The 17,588-nt window shown below is 34.0% G+C and overlaps 7 protein-coding genes and 2 non-coding genes across 9 annotated transcripts; 4 read left to right on the top strand and 5 right to left on the bottom strand.

Annotated features, from left to right (window-relative positions):
* Positions 1-1,369: 1,369 nt before the first annotated feature.
* TIR3 (Tir3p) lies at positions 1,370-2,098 on the top strand (the record flags this gene model as incomplete). Its single annotated transcript, XM_041553087.1, has 1 exon — positions 1,370-2,098. One exon carries the CDS (start codon positions 1,370-1,372, stop codon positions 2,096-2,098), a length of 729 nt encoding a protein of 242 aa, XP_041409021.1.
* Positions 2,099-2,645: 547 nt separating this feature from the next.
* Positions 2,646-3,257, top strand: DOT5 (thioredoxin peroxidase DOT5; the record flags this gene model as incomplete). The annotated part of the gene is made up of 1 exon (XM_041553086.1): positions 2,646-3,257. The coding sequence occupies one exon, from the start codon at positions 2,646-2,648 to the stop codon at positions 3,255-3,257; it is 612 nt and encodes a 203-aa protein (XP_041409020.1).
* A 448-nt stretch (positions 3,258-3,705) lies between these two features.
* KABA2_13S04708 (uncharacterized protein) lies at positions 3,706-4,776 on the top strand (the record flags this gene model as incomplete). The annotated part of the gene is made up of 1 exon (XM_041553085.1): positions 3,706-4,776. One exon carries the CDS (start codon positions 3,706-3,708, stop codon positions 4,774-4,776), a length of 1,071 nt encoding a protein of 356 aa, XP_041409019.1.
* A 221-nt stretch (positions 4,777-4,997) lies between these two features.
* KABA2_13S04686 (uncharacterized protein) lies at positions 4,998-5,789 on the top strand (the record flags this gene model as incomplete). Its single annotated transcript, XM_041553084.1, has 1 exon — positions 4,998-5,789. One exon carries the CDS (start codon positions 4,998-5,000, stop codon positions 5,787-5,789), a length of 792 nt encoding a protein of 263 aa, XP_041409018.1.
* Positions 5,790-6,773: 984 nt separating this feature from the next.
* On the bottom strand, positions 6,774-6,882 carry KABA2_13S04664. Its single transcript has 2 exons — positions 6,846-6,882; positions 6,774-6,810 (listed from the first exon to the last, which is right to left on the bottom strand). It is a non-coding gene; the product is annotated as a tRNA-Trp (tRNA).
* A 4,110-nt stretch (positions 6,883-10,992) lies between these two features.
* MIF2 (Mif2p) lies at positions 10,993-12,981 on the bottom strand (the record flags this gene model as incomplete). Its single annotated transcript, XM_041553083.1, has 1 exon — positions 10,993-12,981. One exon carries the CDS (start codon positions 12,979-12,981, stop codon positions 10,993-10,995), a length of 1,989 nt encoding a protein of 662 aa, XP_041409017.1.
* A 320-nt stretch (positions 12,982-13,301) lies between these two features.
* CUE2 (Cue2p) lies at positions 13,302-14,726 on the bottom strand (the record flags this gene model as incomplete). The annotated part of the gene is made up of 1 exon (XM_041553082.1): positions 13,302-14,726. The coding sequence occupies one exon, from the start codon at positions 14,724-14,726 to the stop codon at positions 13,302-13,304; it is 1,425 nt and encodes a 474-aa protein (XP_041409016.1).
* Positions 14,727-15,164: 438 nt separating this feature from the next.
* Positions 15,165-16,166, bottom strand: KABA2_13S04576 (bZIP transcription factor; the record flags this gene model as incomplete). Its single annotated transcript, XM_041553081.1, has 1 exon — positions 15,165-16,166. One exon carries the CDS (start codon positions 16,164-16,166, stop codon positions 15,165-15,167), a length of 1,002 nt encoding a protein of 333 aa, XP_041409015.1.
* Positions 16,167-17,069: 903 nt separating this feature from the next.
* On the bottom strand, positions 17,070-17,143 carry KABA2_13S04554. Its single transcript has one exon. It is a non-coding gene; the product is annotated as a tRNA-Val (tRNA).
* Between the last annotated feature and the right edge of the window lie 445 nt (positions 17,144-17,588).

Raw genomic sequence — 17,588 nt, 5'->3', positions numbered from 1 at the left:
TAGTAAGGTATATAATTCAGAATTAAGAAGACAAGTAATGCTATTCGGATAGTGCAACTAAGTGTCGCGTTATAACCTGATTCGAACCCATTCATTATTTTATTATTTCAATGAAGTAGGTAAATTTTGATAACAAACGGACCTCGTTAAATAAAATCAATCAAAGACCCGAAATTCAACCTCTCTATATATTGTCAAAATTACGCCACTAATTACATTTATCTTCCAAGCCACGATCAACAACATTACTTACTATGAAGATGCCAATTGCTATTTTACGTGTACTTCAACATCTCATCAAATTATACCATGCACCCAATATTAGAAAATACATTTGTGTGTTACAAAAACAACATCAACAGGCTGTAATCTGGAAAAAAATAAGCTCAGTGAATTCTTCAATCTCGTACAACTGTCACCCAGCGACCTAAACTTCTTATTTATTATCTGAAAATAAATTGTAACATTTATTACCAAGAAATAATTTTCAGGTACGATGACGATGAAAGAAATTTTATTACAAATTGCGAAGAAGTCTCCGCAGAAGTAATACTTTGAAGCGTACCCCGTTTAGGAAATAGAAGAGCAACTGGGTGTCCTTTTTAGGAAATCTCTCGTAAACAAATTTTGAAGAAATTTTTTTCCTTTCCGCAGGCAACCCGGGACGATTGAAATACAATTTTTCAGCTGAAAAATTGGGATCTGCCTTCGAATTGTCAATGGGTTTCAACTCATTCTCTGTTTATTATGTAAATGCTAGGCTCTATTTTTTTTACATAGGTGGGAATACGTCCATAGTTTATAAAGATATGAGGAAGAAACATAGCACAATTTTTTTTGTACGACGGTAAACCATAACTATTCGAGGTTTATTACTCTTCTTTTTCTTGGTGGTCCTATTTTCATCATCAAGACGTTGTATTTTTGGGGGAGTTGGCGACGTTATTGTTAGAAACCTGTGGGTGTTACTATTGACCATTTATTGTTTTTATTTTTGTTTTTGATATTTCTTATGCAGTAAATGGAGCTGGTATTAGTATACTGAGATGCATTGCATCATGAACAAAAAATATAATTCCTCGTACAAGGTAGGTGGGCTCCGTAAATCTTCTTACATTTTCTTGTATTAGTTGTCTTGTTTTTTCCGTTTTTCTTTAGTTTAATTAATAAACAACAAGGGGAAATGATAGTCGAGTATATATATTAGAAACTTTTTTCTAAAGTTATTTGGTTTCAAATTGTATATTTATTTCCCCCACTTTATTATTTTTCTTTAGTATTTGGAATTTTTATATTAAATTTGGTTTTTATCTCACTCAATTGAATATCATCTGTCAATCTAATTACGATAATAAATACCCATCACATAATGTCTATGAAATTAACTGCTGTCCTAGCTCTAGCTGTCGCTGCCGTCATGGCCGACGAAGTCTCTGAATACCAAGTTGCTCAATTTGAAGGTATGTTGGTCGATGTCAACGCTCATTTGAAAGATTACATGTCTCTAGCTATGAACGATGCTGACTTCACTATTCCATCTGGTGTTTTGGATGTTTACGAACACATGACTACCTACGCTGCCGGTGACGACTCTTACACTTCTCTATTTACTGAAATTAACTTCGCTCAAGTTACCACTGTCATTCAAAGACTACCATGGTACTCCTCCAGAATGATGCCAATCATTGAATCTTACCTATCTGCTCACAGTTTCACTGACACTGCTGCTGGTGGTGCTGCTGCCGGTTCCTCTTCTGCTGCTGCTTCCTCTTCTTCTTCTGCTGCTGCTTCCTCTTCTTCTTCTGCTGCTGCTTCCTCTTCTTCTTCTGCTGCTGCTTCCTCTTCCTCTTCTGCTGCTGCTTCCTCTTCTTCTTCTGCTGCTGCTTCCTCTTCTGCTTCCTCTGCTTCCTCTTCTGCTTCCTCTTCTTCCTCTTCTTCCTCTTCTGCTTCCTCTTCTTCTTCTTCTGCTTCCTCTTCTTCTTCTGCTTCCTCCTCTTCTTCTTCTGCTTCCTCCTCTTCTTCTTCTTCCAAGAACGGTGCTGCTCAACTAACCACTGGTATGGGTGCTTTCGCTGCTGCCGTCGCCATGCTATTATAATTGAATTGAAATAACTTAATTTTATACAATCTTCATTTCAATATATATTCAGAAACATTCATTCCCATGACAAATTAATTCTTAAACTGTATAAGTCTATTTGACTACACTGACTGTCATCAACTAAGTAATATTATGTAATATATAGAATCACTTTAATGGTTTTCTTACATCTCAAAGATTTAATATTATTTTCAAAAGTGTAAAGTTCAGAATTTTTCTTTTAAGTATAGATAAGTTTAGGACCCTTAATAATTATTCTAGTATCAAAAATAATTATTTGTTTGTTTTTGGCTTTGTCCCGAACGCTTAGAAATTGGAGTATCCAAAAAAAAGATAAGGGGGGGAGTGATGATTATCGTCGACTATTTTTAAAAACTTCCTTCAGAGAAACAATGAATCTATAAACTCTCAACCCATATATATTCAGTCAACTTATTAGTCTTTATTGGTGTTTAATTAGGAAATTATATTTCTAAGAAGAGCGAAGAAGAAAGGAAATTTTTGCACAGGTTTAACCTTCTATACTAATAATAATAATAAAATAATGACAGCTCCACGTAGGTCAGCCAGAATTGCTGAAAAGAGATCAGAAAGGGTTGAGAAAACTCAAGAAGAACCTGTGTTAAAGAAGACTAAAATTTCAAGGGTCAAACCACAATACATAGAAAAAAATGCTAAATCTGAGGTTCACTTGGAAGTTGGCGATGAAATCCCAGACATGATCTTAAAAGATCAGGATGATAATGATGTTTCTCTAAGAGATGTAGTTAAAAAGAGTAAGATAGTTGTCATATTTGTTTACCCTAAGGCATCTACACCTGGTTGTACCCGTCAAGCCTGTGGGTTTCGGGATAACTTCGATGACCTCAAGAAGTATGCTACGGTGTATGGTTTAAGTGCTGATAATGCTATAAGACAGAAGAATTTCCAAACTAAACAAAATCTACCTTATAACTTACTAAGTGACCCAAAAAGAGAATTAATAAGTATTTTGGGCTGTAAGAAGACTCCTCAGAGCGGTATTATAAGATCGCATTTTGTTTTTTATGATGGTAAGTTGAAATTTAAGAGAGTCAAAATATCTCCTGAAGAAAGTGCTTCCGATGGTAAGAAGGAGGTTTTAGAACTTGCCAAGAATCTGGAAGATAAAAAATGAATGCAGAGGTGTATATTGTCAATTATATTCAACTTAATTTATGTACTGTAGTTTAGTATTACTTTTCTTAAAATTTATCTCTAAGAAAACGCATTAAATATTTATGCTTAAACTCTTAAAATTAAGTAGAACTGCTAACCTATGTATATTTGTCGATTCTTTCAAAACAAACTCTTTTTCTTTTTTATATGAGTAAGTGCAATAAAAGTTTTAAGAAAATGCTTCTATCCCGGGAAATGAATGATGGCATCTCGTTAGTGACGCACAGAGTCAACATTACGATCTTAACCAAACTCAGGGCACGACACAGAGAATGCACTATATAAAATCGGAGACGTATAAAGAAAAATAATTAAAAACATTTATGTTGACTAATCCACTTAAAATACATTGAAATTTAAAAACAGAATTATATAATGTACTTACTGAGTGTCCAACTGAAATAAAAATGTTTCTGAACGTTATATCTCATTCAGATGCAAATAATTTATATACAAAAATTCCCCTCTGCGAGTATTGTGAAGGTACAGTCTTAAACTGTCATTGTTTGTTTTTTAAAGAACTCAATGATGGAACGATTCCTTTTACTGAAAATGTTGAGAAAGAATTGCAAGAAATCGAATGTCAGATGATAAACACACCCAAGTCTTTAGGAAAACAGTTAAAAAATCGTTTACAATTCCTAATATATTCATTAAAGTTTAATTGGGATTTTGTGCCTTTTAGGGAGCGTTTAAATCATAGTAAGATAGTGACCAAAAAGGTCTACAGATCAGATAATGTCATAAACCATTTCTTAGCGGAAATGTCGCCCTATGAGGATATTGTGACACGATGTGGCACGAAGTTAAATCTCCACTTATTGGTAATCCACAATATATACAATATATTTATTGAGTCTAGGAATTTTTTTCTAGAAAGTGTATTTGGAACGTATTGTCCAGTTTACTTTAGAAACAACAAACTTATCGATTATGATGGTTTATCGTACAAAACCCAACAAAAGACATTAGCGCAAACAAAAATGTTAGAGCAAGAGAAACAGCTAAAGGCTAAACGGATGTATAACCCATCCAATAAGAACGTATTTTGGGCAATAAGGCTCTTGAATTTTGAAAAAGAGTACAGTTATTCGAAGGTTTGCAATATGGCCCTCCAACACCAAAACCCTTGGGTTAGGTATCATGAAGGGTTGAATATATTTCCAAGGAAACATATTCTTAGAAGATGGTTAAATAAAAGGTGGCAGTGGGAAACTATTATTGACTATATATTTAAAGAGCTAGGTCCTTGTTGTCACTTTTTGGAGAATTGTTCGAACGAAGAAAATCTACTGGAAAGACAGGTTACCACAAACAATTCAGACACAGTATTCCAAGCACAAGGAGTATTAGAAACAGCTAGCCCTCTAGATTATGATATCTTTGAAGAGGCATTTCAGAAATTAGTGTATATATGTAATACTGATATTCCAAAAGAAAGTAAACCACTAAATAATTTTTCTATACGGACAATATAATGAAAATGACGCAATCTATAAACTGTGACGTACGAAAAAATTAATTCTTATAGTTTTAACTGATTTTACCCATTTCACATATTTTCACCCATTTCAATAAAATTGTATATATGTAGAGAGAGTTCCAAAATTTTATTAAAAATTATAAAAATAGTAACCTCATATTTGTTAAACATTAATTAACATTAGGTCAGTCGTATTCAGAACAAACCTGTTACAGTATGCTTCGTCCACAATATAATAGGCTCTATGAATTTTTTGAAATAAATTATTCTGAAGAGTTGGAGCACAACCAACAACAAAAATTAAATAAACTTAGAGATCCAGTAGAAAACCTAGAAACAGACCTATTATATGTTCTCTCTAAAGATGCCCGGAAAAGCTTTATTAATTTTAAAACTTCAAAGAAGATGATTCAAACAACTCAGAAATATTCTCTAACCAAGTCTGTCAAAGTAAAAAGTCATTTTCTAAAAGAACCAAAAATGTCTACAAAAAAATGTAACGAGACTGTTAACAATTATATGGTACAATCTGGTGGTATTGTTTCTAATGGGAAAGAAAATTTACAAATGGAAGAAACTTTATATGACACTGTGATTCACTTTCCCCAATTTAGGGAAAATCAAAAGAGGTTTCAACGACATAATATAAAGCAGTATAACTCAGTAATGGTTAAGAAGAAAACCGATTTTGCACCAAACTTGACAGGGAGTATGTCCGTCATTAATATAATGGAAAGTTTGAAGAGAAGTACAAACTATAACTCTGACGATCAAAGTGACTTTCAGTACCCCTTAAGCAAAGATTTTTTTAAGAACAGAATTGAAACATGTTCATTTTATGAGGGTAGTTGCGTTGAAAATTTTGATAGCACCTCTAGGCCTCAAAATTATACAGTTACTGATAGGGTTAGGGGTAGTAAGAAAACTCATAAAGTAAGGTTTTGGTTAAATCAGAAAGCCAACAATTTTTCAAAAATTCAATTACTAAGTCATTCTGATAGTATATAAAAACATATAGAAATAAGTTTTTTTATCACTATTATAATTTTGTTTACGTTAAGCTATGGCTTTGCAGCATTTAAATCAAAGAGTGGGACCTGAAAATTTAAATGAAATTCAAAAATATAAAAAATATATAAAATATATAAAAAATTTATTTAAATTTTGTAAATAAGAGTATGGCTAATTGAAAGTATGAAGTACTTAAATATTGAAATATACAGTCAAAACAGTATATATATTTGCAAAAATATAATTATCGAGGTTAAATTCTAGAAGGCCCATTCAATACTCCGAAGAGCAATATCATGAGATCATTAAAAAACCAAATTAAAAAAAAAAAATTGACAACAATAGAGAAGCTTCCCTTTTAGAATTGATCTTAGAAGAAGTGATTCAAGTGTGAACGAGAAAATAGATTAACACTAAATGTATGTAAACAGTACAGTTTGCGAAAACATAAAATATCTATATATAATATTTTATGTCTCTTTCAGTTGAGATGTCAAAGAGACCTTGACGAACATATTGTAGATTATTCTACAACTTTAAATAAATATAAAGCTTACAGAATAGATTACACTCTAAAAGATAAGAAGGCTGCCAGCGCTGATCTCTATCATAGAGAAATTCTCTCGATCGTGAAATATACCTAAGTAACATCATATATTCCACAAAATGTACAGTTGAAATATTAATACTATTTTGAGCTCTATAAAGAATTAGCAAAGATCATTTTATTTATCCATCCGAGTCTCTGTGTAATTATTTTGATCTTGAGATGACACTCTAATGATTTTAAATGTTCCAACTGTCCGATGGAGTGCTTTATCACATAATGACTCTTTGCTCAACATTTCAAAAAGTTATAAAAAGATTAATAGCACACTTCCAAGATGTATGAATTAAAAGAGGAAAGCATCTTCAAGAAATCATAAGATATGTGAACTTTCAAACATTTGAGAGTTTTAGATCATTCGCAAAAAAATTAAATGAGACGGACAGGAATTGAACCTGCAACCCTTCGATTGCAATCATTGATTTCCTAGTAATTTCCAGGATCTAACTGGAGTCGAAAGCTCTACCATTGAGCCACCGCTTCAAATATTGTTATTTATTGATATATCTGAAACCATTATAATGTAGAAAGTACCAATACTTAGTTATTACAATTTAATGTTTAGTAAGAAATTATTACTAACTGTTCAATATGATTCTAGAACATTCTTTAAGAATGATTAGTAAGCAAGTATTACTAATTGTTTCATAAGTGTCTAGAACATGTTTCTAGAATGTTTAGTAAGAATACTATCAATATTTGGTAGACTGTTTTCCTTTTCCAAAAGTATAAAAGGACCACATATTCTAACTTTATATATATACAATCTTCCTTATATAGACTTACTTTATATAACATAAAATAAACCACAAGATTATACATTTGAATATCTATAACTATGTCCGATAATTTCAACTCGAATACTAATCGTATATTCTCGATTTCAAACTTACGTTTACATCTTTAATAAATGAAGTAATGTACAATGGGCATCTCATCGCAGGAAAAGTTTTCTTGAAGCGCATCGCGCGTTATCGGAAAATATCTTCTAATAGTTTTTCCGATATTATAATATACATGTCACGTGATAATTAGTGACCACGTGATCCTTTTAGAACAGTTGCTATAGAACATACAAGTATGTTCTATCTGTTCATGAATTGTTACCATAATAAGTATCGCTAATTGATATTCCCACAACACAGTATGTCTGCTTCAGCTCAAAAAGGACCACATATACTAACTTTAAATATATAATCTTCCTTATATAAACTTACTTTATAAAACATAAGAAAACAACGATTATTGAAATGAGTTCTAATTAGTTAACAACATAATAATAGTAATTAAATATAACCGTCTGTTATATTTTTGTCTTCAACCATTCGAGATCCCAATACAACATCTGGTAGCGCTTCTCTTTTAAGTTAGAAGATCGTTAAATTACCGTAATATTACCGTCAAGTCGCTTCCCGTTTATTTTATTTCATTATGTCCAATTTAGATATGGCTTTTGAGTATTCTGATGCTGCTTCTGATCCATCAGTTCCAAACCCATCGCACCGTTCGAACATGGAAGGCTCCGCTCCATTGACCTTTCGTGGTACTACCGACATTATGAAACTTCCAGACTTCATGACTATCATGCAAGTGCAATTTTTGACCCGTCGTATTGTCGACGAAGGAGAGAAGATCGCTTTCTTCGGTCGGAACCACGCTGGAGGTACTTTTGATTACGATCAGTTTAGTACCGAATTTCATGCTCATTTCCTCATCCAACTGGATCCTAACAAGGTCTTAAACACGATGAACGCGTTGAAACAAACTGGAACTGGTATTGAAGCTTATAATACCAAGTTCAAACAGTTGTGGTCCTTGATGCCCGCTGGCTATTGGACCGAGAAGGGTGCTTTGTTGTCCTACATGAGAGGTCTTATTCCTGAGACCTCCCATCTTGTGGCACTAACCAGCCCTTCCACCCTGGACGAGGCTTTCCAAGCTGCCTATTCTACCGTGGCGATTGACAATCGTTTCTTCGAGCACATAGTTCCCTCTCAAAGGGACGCCGACGGAGATATTGTCATGACTGGTGCTGCTGTTACCCATGCACCACGTTACCCTAAGCACGGCGAAAGAGGCAGAGGTGGAAATGATCGTTACGCTTCATCAAACAACTACTCCGCAGGTCGTTTATCCCGTACCGAGTGTATGAAGAGGCATTTATGTTTCAAATGCCAGAAACCAGGACACAACTTCCGCGAATGTAGAGTTGGTAATTCCAATACGAGCAATCGCTTCTAGGCAGGTCATCCCTGTCACCAGTCATAGTCTGGTTACACTATGTCCAATCATTAAAGAAAAAATTAGGCCCGTTATTGGTCGTACCTTCGAAGTCACGATGACTTTGAAGAAGGAACCCGTTAAGGTATTATTTGATACTGGTTCACCAACATCATTTGTCCGTAATGACATTGCTGCTAAACTAGGACTGTCTGTACGTCCCGCTCCTCCATTTCGCTTCAAGGGTAGTGTATCTCAAGAAGCTGCACTAACAACCGAAGCTGTTAGAATCACTTTAAAACAGGATCAGTTGGTAATTGATACTCCCGTCTATGTTACATCTCATATGGTACAAGATGTCATCATTGGTCATCCGATAATTACCGCAATCCCTGAAATTGCAGTGTTGTTAATGAAACATAACTTATCCGAGAATATAAATAGCTGTTGTCCCGTCTATAGTATTAACGTGGTTAATATGGATACAGCTGAGGACAACTTTAGTTCCCCTGATATTGATGAGATGTTTGTAATCAACGTTGTAGAAAAGAACAAAGAAAACTCACTTAATAAATTACCACGTTGGTTACAAGACAAATTCTCTGACACAGTCCGTAATGATCTCCCTCCGCGAGAGAAGGGATATGAGAGTCCCGTGTACCATGAGATCGACTTAAAGCCAGACGCTAAGCTTCCACATTCACAGCCCTACAATACTTCACTAAAGCTGGAAGAAGAAATTGCCCATATTGTGGAGGATTTGATTAAACATGGTTTCGTAACTCCATCGAAGTCTCCGTGTAGCTCACCTGTTATATTAGTCAAAAAGAAAGATAATACTTATAGACTATGTGTAGACTACAGAGCTCTGAACAAGGTTACCGTGAAGGATACATTCCAATTACTAAGTATAGAGAACTTTATCGTAAAAATTTGTAATGCTTCATTTTTTTCAATGCTAGGTTTATATAGTGGTTATCATCAGATACTATGAAGAAATCAGACACTTGTAAGACCGCTTTTGTTACGCCAAATGGTAAGTATGAATACACAGTTGTGCCATTTGGACTTGTCCATGGTCCCAGTATGTTTGCCCGTTACCTGGCAGATCACTTTCGTTCGTTACCATTCTTTTGTGCCTACTTAGATGATATTTTGATATTTTCGAATTCTAAAGAAGAGCATTGGCGTCACATTGAACGGGTGTTACAAATATTACAAGACGAAAAACTAGTAGCAAAAGATAAGAGGTGTCATTTTGCTAATCACCCTGTTGAGTTCCTTGGTTACTCGGAATTCAATGGAGTGGCTAGCAAAGCGTCATTTTTATCTTTTGCTATTATAATTTTCTCCTTATAAGATTTCTAAAACTTGTTCAATGTGACTAAACCCATCCAGGAGTTTATTACCGGTGTTGAAAAATGGACATCCACTCAAACGGCTACTTTCGAGACGTGCAAGCAAGCTCTGATAATGAACATAGTCCTTGTTCCGTTTAAAAAGGAAGACCGTTACAGTCTTACGACTGATGCTTCCAAAATCGGTGTAGGTGCTGTCCTCGAAGAAGTTAACTAGGACAGCAAGCTTTTACCTGTAGTTGGTTATATGTTACCCAGAAAGACTACCACGTCGGTGAACTAGAGCTGATAGGTATAGTTGAAGCATTATAGCACTTCCGATACCTACTGTATGGCAAACATTTCACGTTACGAAGAGACCACATCAGTCTCCTATCCACCAAGAACAAGAAAGAACCACCACGCCGCGTGCACACTTGGCCCATTTTACTCACTGAGTACGACCATGAACTCAAATATTAAGCTGGTCCCCAAAACTTCGTCGGTGATGATCTGTCCCGAGCTGACAGTTCCAGTTGACGGTAATTATGAGATGACAAGAGATATGTAGTATCATTATTGAAATGAAACATATTTCGACTCTCAATTGATCTAGGGATTGGAAATCTTTATTTCAATCCAGATTAAAACAATATATATATATAATTACAAAAATTCTAACCTTACATTCTAACTTAGATTCTATTCGTCCTACAAATTATATATAAATATAAAAATTTACTTACAATTACATAGAAAAGTATAGCAAATATATTTTGTTTTCTTAACATTAAAACTCAAACTACACCTATAACTCTCTATCTGCGACTAAATATAATGAACAATTCACGATCTTACTCTTCTGCTCAAGCTTCAATTCACCAATGTCGAAATTACATATTGTAGATATAAAGGTTAATAAAGAATAATTACATGGTCATCTCCTAGTTAGACAAGAATCTTTTTTTCTATTTAATATGGCGTTATAACTATGGTCGTATATATTGAATATTTATATTTCTACGTAATCCTAATCCTAAAGGTTAGATGAACTTGAACTAATGAATAATTTTTGTTGAATGGCAGAAGGACGTATCTTTGTCTGCGAATCTGAAATGTGTCTATCCTTTAAGTTTACCATTTTAGATGATTCATCATCCGACATTGAAAATCCGTCCTTATCTGAAACATCTCCCTTGTTAGAATGATTTGCAGGGTCTTGCTGTGAATTGAAAGTTTCTGGTACGATTACCTGGACAAAAAATAGTTGTACTTCCTCTTTTCCTTTGTTTTTAAAGGAATAACTATTAAAGGAAGGGACCTGAAATGAACAACCAGCAGGAGTGATAAATTTATTAGTACCTACCGTTACCTCTACAATTCCTCTGATGACATAAAATGTTATAAAAGCATTATGCGATTCAGTTATGTCACGCAAACCAGTTGGGGGGAGTTTTAAAATGCCACTTGCAAACATTTCTTTGTGTTTATCAAACATTACTGATAATGTATACTTATTATCTGAAGTTCTTTTTGTTCTCTCTACCTGAGAAATATTTGGCGCATACGCAATGACTTCTTTACTTTTTTTATCAATCGCAGAATTTATTGTGCCCTCTAAGAACCCATCCTGTATCCAGCTAGCACCTTTAACCTTGCCATTATGTATCCTGTCAAGTAATTTCGAATCTGGGTTACTGGTTTCATTATTTGCTCGTCCACGTATTATCCTGTTGTTTATTGATCTAAAATTTCTTGATGGCTCATTCTGTCTTGGGATGGTACTAACGATATTTGTTAAAGATTCATTTACAGATAAATTGCTATTGTTTAGCTGAGGCGCCTTTTTTATCCGTTTAGAACGAGTTTTTGCACCAGCTTCATCTTCAGAGCTGCTGCTTGGTTCATACGTTACGATCTTCTCAATATCTAAATATGGTTTAGAATCTCTCCTCTTATACACAACTTTTTCGTTTCTCCAGTATTCCAAAGGTGGAACTTTTATTCTCGTAGATCTCTTGGGGCCTTCAGCAATAATAGGATTAGAAATATTTGCCTGCGAAGGTAGGTATTCTTCATCTTCGTCAGATGATAAATCGGAAAAATCTGTTGGTAGTTGGTTGTTCTGTGAAACTGACTCGTTATCCTGGTAATCGTCATCATCAGACGGTATGTATGTTTTATCGATTTGAGTGGAGTCTAGATCATTTAGGATATCTTGGCCATTGTTATCATCTTCATCAATATCTTGTTCTGCACTTGATGATTCATCAGAGGATAGTATATCTGTATTATAATCCATATCATCATCTGCATCACTTTTCTCTATCCCATATTCGGACATTTCTTCTTCAAGAATGGCATTGTCTGACGTATTAAAAGAAGTATTATCAATAGTTAAATCTGCGTCATGTACCAGATCTGGTGCTTCGCTTTCAGTGTAGGGGTTAACGAAGTCCTTGGGAGGTATTCTTACATTTAAAGATGTTCGTCTTGTGGAATTTAAATCATATGTAGTGTTGTATCTATGTAATGATACACTTGGGGTTAATGAATGTCTTAAGTTTGGCTGAGTATCATTCGTTTGAAAGGTATTTTCTTGGCCATAATCGAATGGTTCTTCATGAATTGATTCTAGTAGAGAATTTCGGTGACCAGCTATTAAATTATTACTGTTAAAATTATCCTGAAGGATATTTGGGGGTTGTTCGTCTTGTGATTGTTCTCGAGATATATTTATTGGTATAGATGATAATCTTCTGGTATCACTAATTGCTGGTGAGAAGATATGGGGTGTTGAGAATCGGGACGTTTCATTATTTGATCTTTCTTCAATCAATGAATTTCGATTATGCGCTAAGAGAGAAGTTTTCATACTTTTTGATTTCCTAACTGTAATCATACTGGCTTCATCATCTTTGAAGAAATCTTCAACATTTTCCATGTTATATTCATCCTTAGCAACATTATTCTTGACCCGTAGTCCCGTCTTACGAGAGGTTACTCCTAAATTCATAAAATCCATTATTGTAGTTCTCAACTAACGGCAAAATTTATTCTTTCTAGTATATTGGATCCTTTTTTCAAAATAATTGATTGTTTCTAAGGAGTTTGATATAGAGGGGCTAAATTTCTTATTTATGGTCATCTCAAGATTGTTTGCTATATATTCTTTTACTTCGCGTATTGCAAAATATTTTCGCGAATGTAAATAAAATGAAACATTTCTAGACCAACATTACTATTAATACATAAAGACTTATAGAAATATGTGAAAAAAAGCGTACTTAGAAGTAGACGATTTTGTCGATCACAGATATGAAGGTTTATGCTAGGATGGGTTTTTTAGTTGGACCTCCTACCATAGACTGTGAAGAATGATGGTTCCTCGTCAAAAACGTAGTTATTATTCTTAAGAAATTTCTTAACTTGTATTCTAACTTTCGACACCCCACCTATGGAGTGAATCCCACGCCCTGTTATTATAATTAAGGGGTTTACACAACAAACGTTGACCAAGTTTAACCTTTTTCTACTTAGTTCACGTTCTTCTAGTTCAGTATTCCACCATTTTCTCAACGCCTTTGATAATATTCCAACAGCCTGTGAAGGTAGTAATCCATGAAAATCGAGTTTATAATTCTCAAAGAGATGATTAAGGGTATAATCTATGTCAGATTCGTGAGATTGAGGTTGGACTTCTTGTTTCTTATCCTTAATGGTTGTTACAAAAGACCCATGAGGCCGTTTAATTGAACTGTTTGATTTCCAACAACTCGTTTCGATAAAGCCGCTGCTACTATTTTCTTTGTTGATAAAAGTAAATTTAGAGCACCTATTAGAACACAATAAAATTAGGAGATTTACTGTTTGTGAAACACATCCATTGTAGTATTTGATAGCATTGGTGACAAAAATAGGGTTTACACTACGAAAATCTATATTGGAAGAAATGAGACTATCAAGTTCCATTATTTCAGGAGATGATTTAGAGTAGACATAATTTTCTCTATTAGACCATAGTCTGAGGTTATGGTCTATTTTGCATGTAGTAGAAGATCGTACTTTCTCATACTCTAGATTTTTGGGCTTGTATGCAAATCCACGAACAGATTGGACACGCCCCCCTGGTTGAATTTTCGTTTTACTAGCATAGCTAGGTACTGTTGCAGGTCGAGGAGGTTGTTTGTATTTGATTTGATTTTGGATAATACTAATTATAGCCATTAAAGGATTCCTATGATTTTGTTGATAATAACGTTCTGCTGTGACATCCTCTACCTCAGTAAACTTTAATATAAGATTTATTTTTTCATCATAAGACTTCCATTTATTCATACTATTATCCTCAGTTGAATTTTTAATCCTCTTTTCTACTCTTTTCTGATCTTCTGCATCCTCTGTCGAGAGGATTTCATAATCCAGTAGAGCTATAATTGTTTCTTTGACATCTCTCTTTTGGGAATCGTAATAACTTCGAATAATATTGGAATTTATTTTGGGAAACATTTCGTACAAATCTACTAATTCAGGAGTTTTAATATTTTCTTCATCATTAGGCGTTGAATTAATGTTTACATCATTGGCAATATCGCTCAGAAGAAACGATATTGCAAGGTCCATATCATTCTTTGAGCTTCTCAATGCATTTATGATTGATGCAGTGGCTACATTTGGGAACATTTCTAATAACTGGCATAGTTTTGAGTCGTCAACAACTACATCAAAATTAGATTGTAGGTCTTTCGACGTTTCTTCGTTATCGGTCATCTCTGTCTTCCGTGATGCGTTGAAATATATAGTTCGGAAAGGGTTCCCCTTCAATCATTAAGTCATCCTGCATCAATTGCAAAGATATATACTGTATTGAAAATACGATGAAGTTCTTATGATGCTTTATGCTTTGGTAGTCAATCGTGCTTTTATTTGTTTACCTACAGAGAGCATTTGAAATTGAATCGCCGATTCAATAAATTTTTCCAGAAGTGTTCAACTACGTGGAAAATAAAAGAGCAAAAAAAAAATTGACTAAGTGGAAACAAACATTATTTCTAAGTTAATTTCTTACTGCTATCTTTAACCGTTCAATATTTATTATAGGTACATACATTTTACTTATTATCTGGTCTTAATCCAATGAATTTAAACCACGTTTGGATTTGTATTTTTAATGTTGGTCCTAGGGAGGTCATGAGGAATATGATCATTTTATTGTGCATCCATGAGTTGTTGTATTGCCTCATCTACAAGTACCTTTGGATAGGCTCCACCAGCGCCATGGCACACTTCTTTCCCTTTCAGAGCTTCAATGACTTGTATTATATCAATATCTTCTCCATAATTCTTCTGTAAATATTCCCATGTAGCAGGAATTGTCATTATAAAGTTACCACTGTTGTCTTGGTATGTCTTATTTTGTACTTTCTGACCATGTATTTCATTAACCGAATTCACTTGGTTCATCAAATCTTTATAAAAATCATCCCTACGACGATGGACAACATTTTCTTTGGCCATTTGATCATCTGAATATTGTCTAATGGAATTAATTGGATTATAATTCATTAAATTTGACACACTATCATCATCTTGTCTTCTCAATAAAGTTCTATTTTCGGCATGAATCTCTTGGTTTAATTTTCTCAGCGAATCTACCTCTTTCTGTAATGCCTCTTTATTAGCCTCACTTTCCTTTAATTGATGTTCCAAAGTATTCAATTTAGCTTCTTTTCTTTCTCTAAAGGCCCTTTGAGCTGCTCTATTCTGTGCCTTCTTTTTGTCAGCATTTTCTTCGACTACTGGCATTTTATCATTTGAAAACATTGAGGAATTACTGTTTGGGGTGGATAATGATTTATGTGTCGTTGGTGATAACGAGCTTAATGAACCGTTACCTCCTGTACCGTTCTCTGCCCCTGGTGCACCTCCATTTTCATCTATATGACCCTTTGTATAATTATTAGCACCATCTGGTAACTCAAATTCATTTAACCAATTTTTGTTTTCGAAACATGTTGGGGGATTTGCATTTATGTCACTCACTTGGGAAAATAAAATATTATTATCACTTTGATCCATATTAATATTCGCGTTTGATAAGTTTAATCCTTTACCAGCCGGATAATCAGTGTTATCGAAAAACTTATTCTCGTTACGGTTATTTTGTAAAAACGACATTAAATCTATAGAATCTTCAAACTTCTCAACCATTTCTTTTTTGAGTTTGAGCTGGGGTTTCAACTGAAAGAGGAGAAGATAACGTATTATGCAGTATATCTCTTAAATGCTAAATAATGGTTGTATAACTGGATGTTTATTAAACGTTTTCTATATGGAAAGCTCTATTATATCCATACAGGCCACTGACATGACTCTTATTAAATCTGTTCTTTCAAAAGAGATGGGTTTTAACTATATTAGTTTAACCACATTCACACTTTCTCTATTTTAACACGTCAAAGCCCTCTTTTAGGGTTTCAAAAACCCGGGACGCCCTTTACTCCGGTAATCTTTTCAATGAATAGTGAGAGATTGCCGTAGCAGAGTTTATTTTCTCTCTTTCTGATAATCCTCAAGGTGTCCGACTCTAAATTAGGGTTTCTTGGGCCAAAAAAGATATTAGACAAATTTACCAGAAATGTATTAAAAGAGAAATAACGACGTGATTGACTGGGATTTCATCCGTTATCTATTTATGTCCAATAGAATAGATGTATCATTAGAAAGGAATTATTTATCTTTGGAAAAAATGTGATTGCAACAAATGAATTCTTCAACTTTTCTTGTATTAAATTTTAAAAAAGTGACACAATTGAAGTCATAAAATATCACATTAATACTGATATATATTTATATATCTTTCAGTTTTACAACTGAACATCATTTTGCCAATAGTAAAGTTTTTTTATTGATGTAGTGAGTAAAATATATGTTGTCATTAGGCAAAAACAGATATAGAAGAGAATGAATTTAAAAAAAAAAAACTTGACAGATAGAACCAGAACTAAAAAAAGGTAACTAGAACAAAAAAAGAAAATGACATTGCTCTGCGAAATTCACTTGAAACAGATGCTGCTGTTTAAATTCAACAATGAGCTTAAAAATCCAAAAAAATGATTTCGCCCAGGATCGAACTGGGGACGTTCTGCGTGTTAAGCAGATGCCATAACCAACTAGACCACGAAACCTTATATTACAAAGATTTGTTGTATTATGATCTCTGATGTTTGAAGACAACAATAAACAGACGGTTATATTTAATTACTATTACTGACAGAAATTATGTGGAGTCTGTCAGAAATATATTATAAGAGGGATAATGACCAAGGTTATAATCTAACGATAGGTTCACCCCGCAACAACTTAATAATAGATTACTTACGCCACTATCTGTTGAATATGTAGCGACAGCACTAAAAAGGCTAACATTAGCTTGACCTAACTGAAGGTGAAGGTAGCTAATATAAGTAGAATTTAGAGTGTGCTGCACTGTCGTATATATAATAACACATGATATATACTGCATAATGTAGTATTCGTTCCCCCTACATTGGGTTTATTGGAGCTACATAGTCCAACGTTACTATGCACAAAAGATGAGCAGTTTAACAACAGCAACTCTGTTTAACACTA

Source organism: Maudiozyma barnettii (assembly GCF_903064755.1).
Source record: "Maudiozyma barnettii strain CLIB 1767 genome assembly, contig: KABA2_13, whole genome shotgun sequence".
NCBI lineage: Eukaryota > Fungi > Ascomycota > Saccharomycetes > Saccharomycetales > Saccharomycetaceae > Maudiozyma > Maudiozyma barnettii.
Note: the sequence above shows the minus strand (reverse complement) of the source record. Positions and strands in the feature narration are given on the sequence as shown.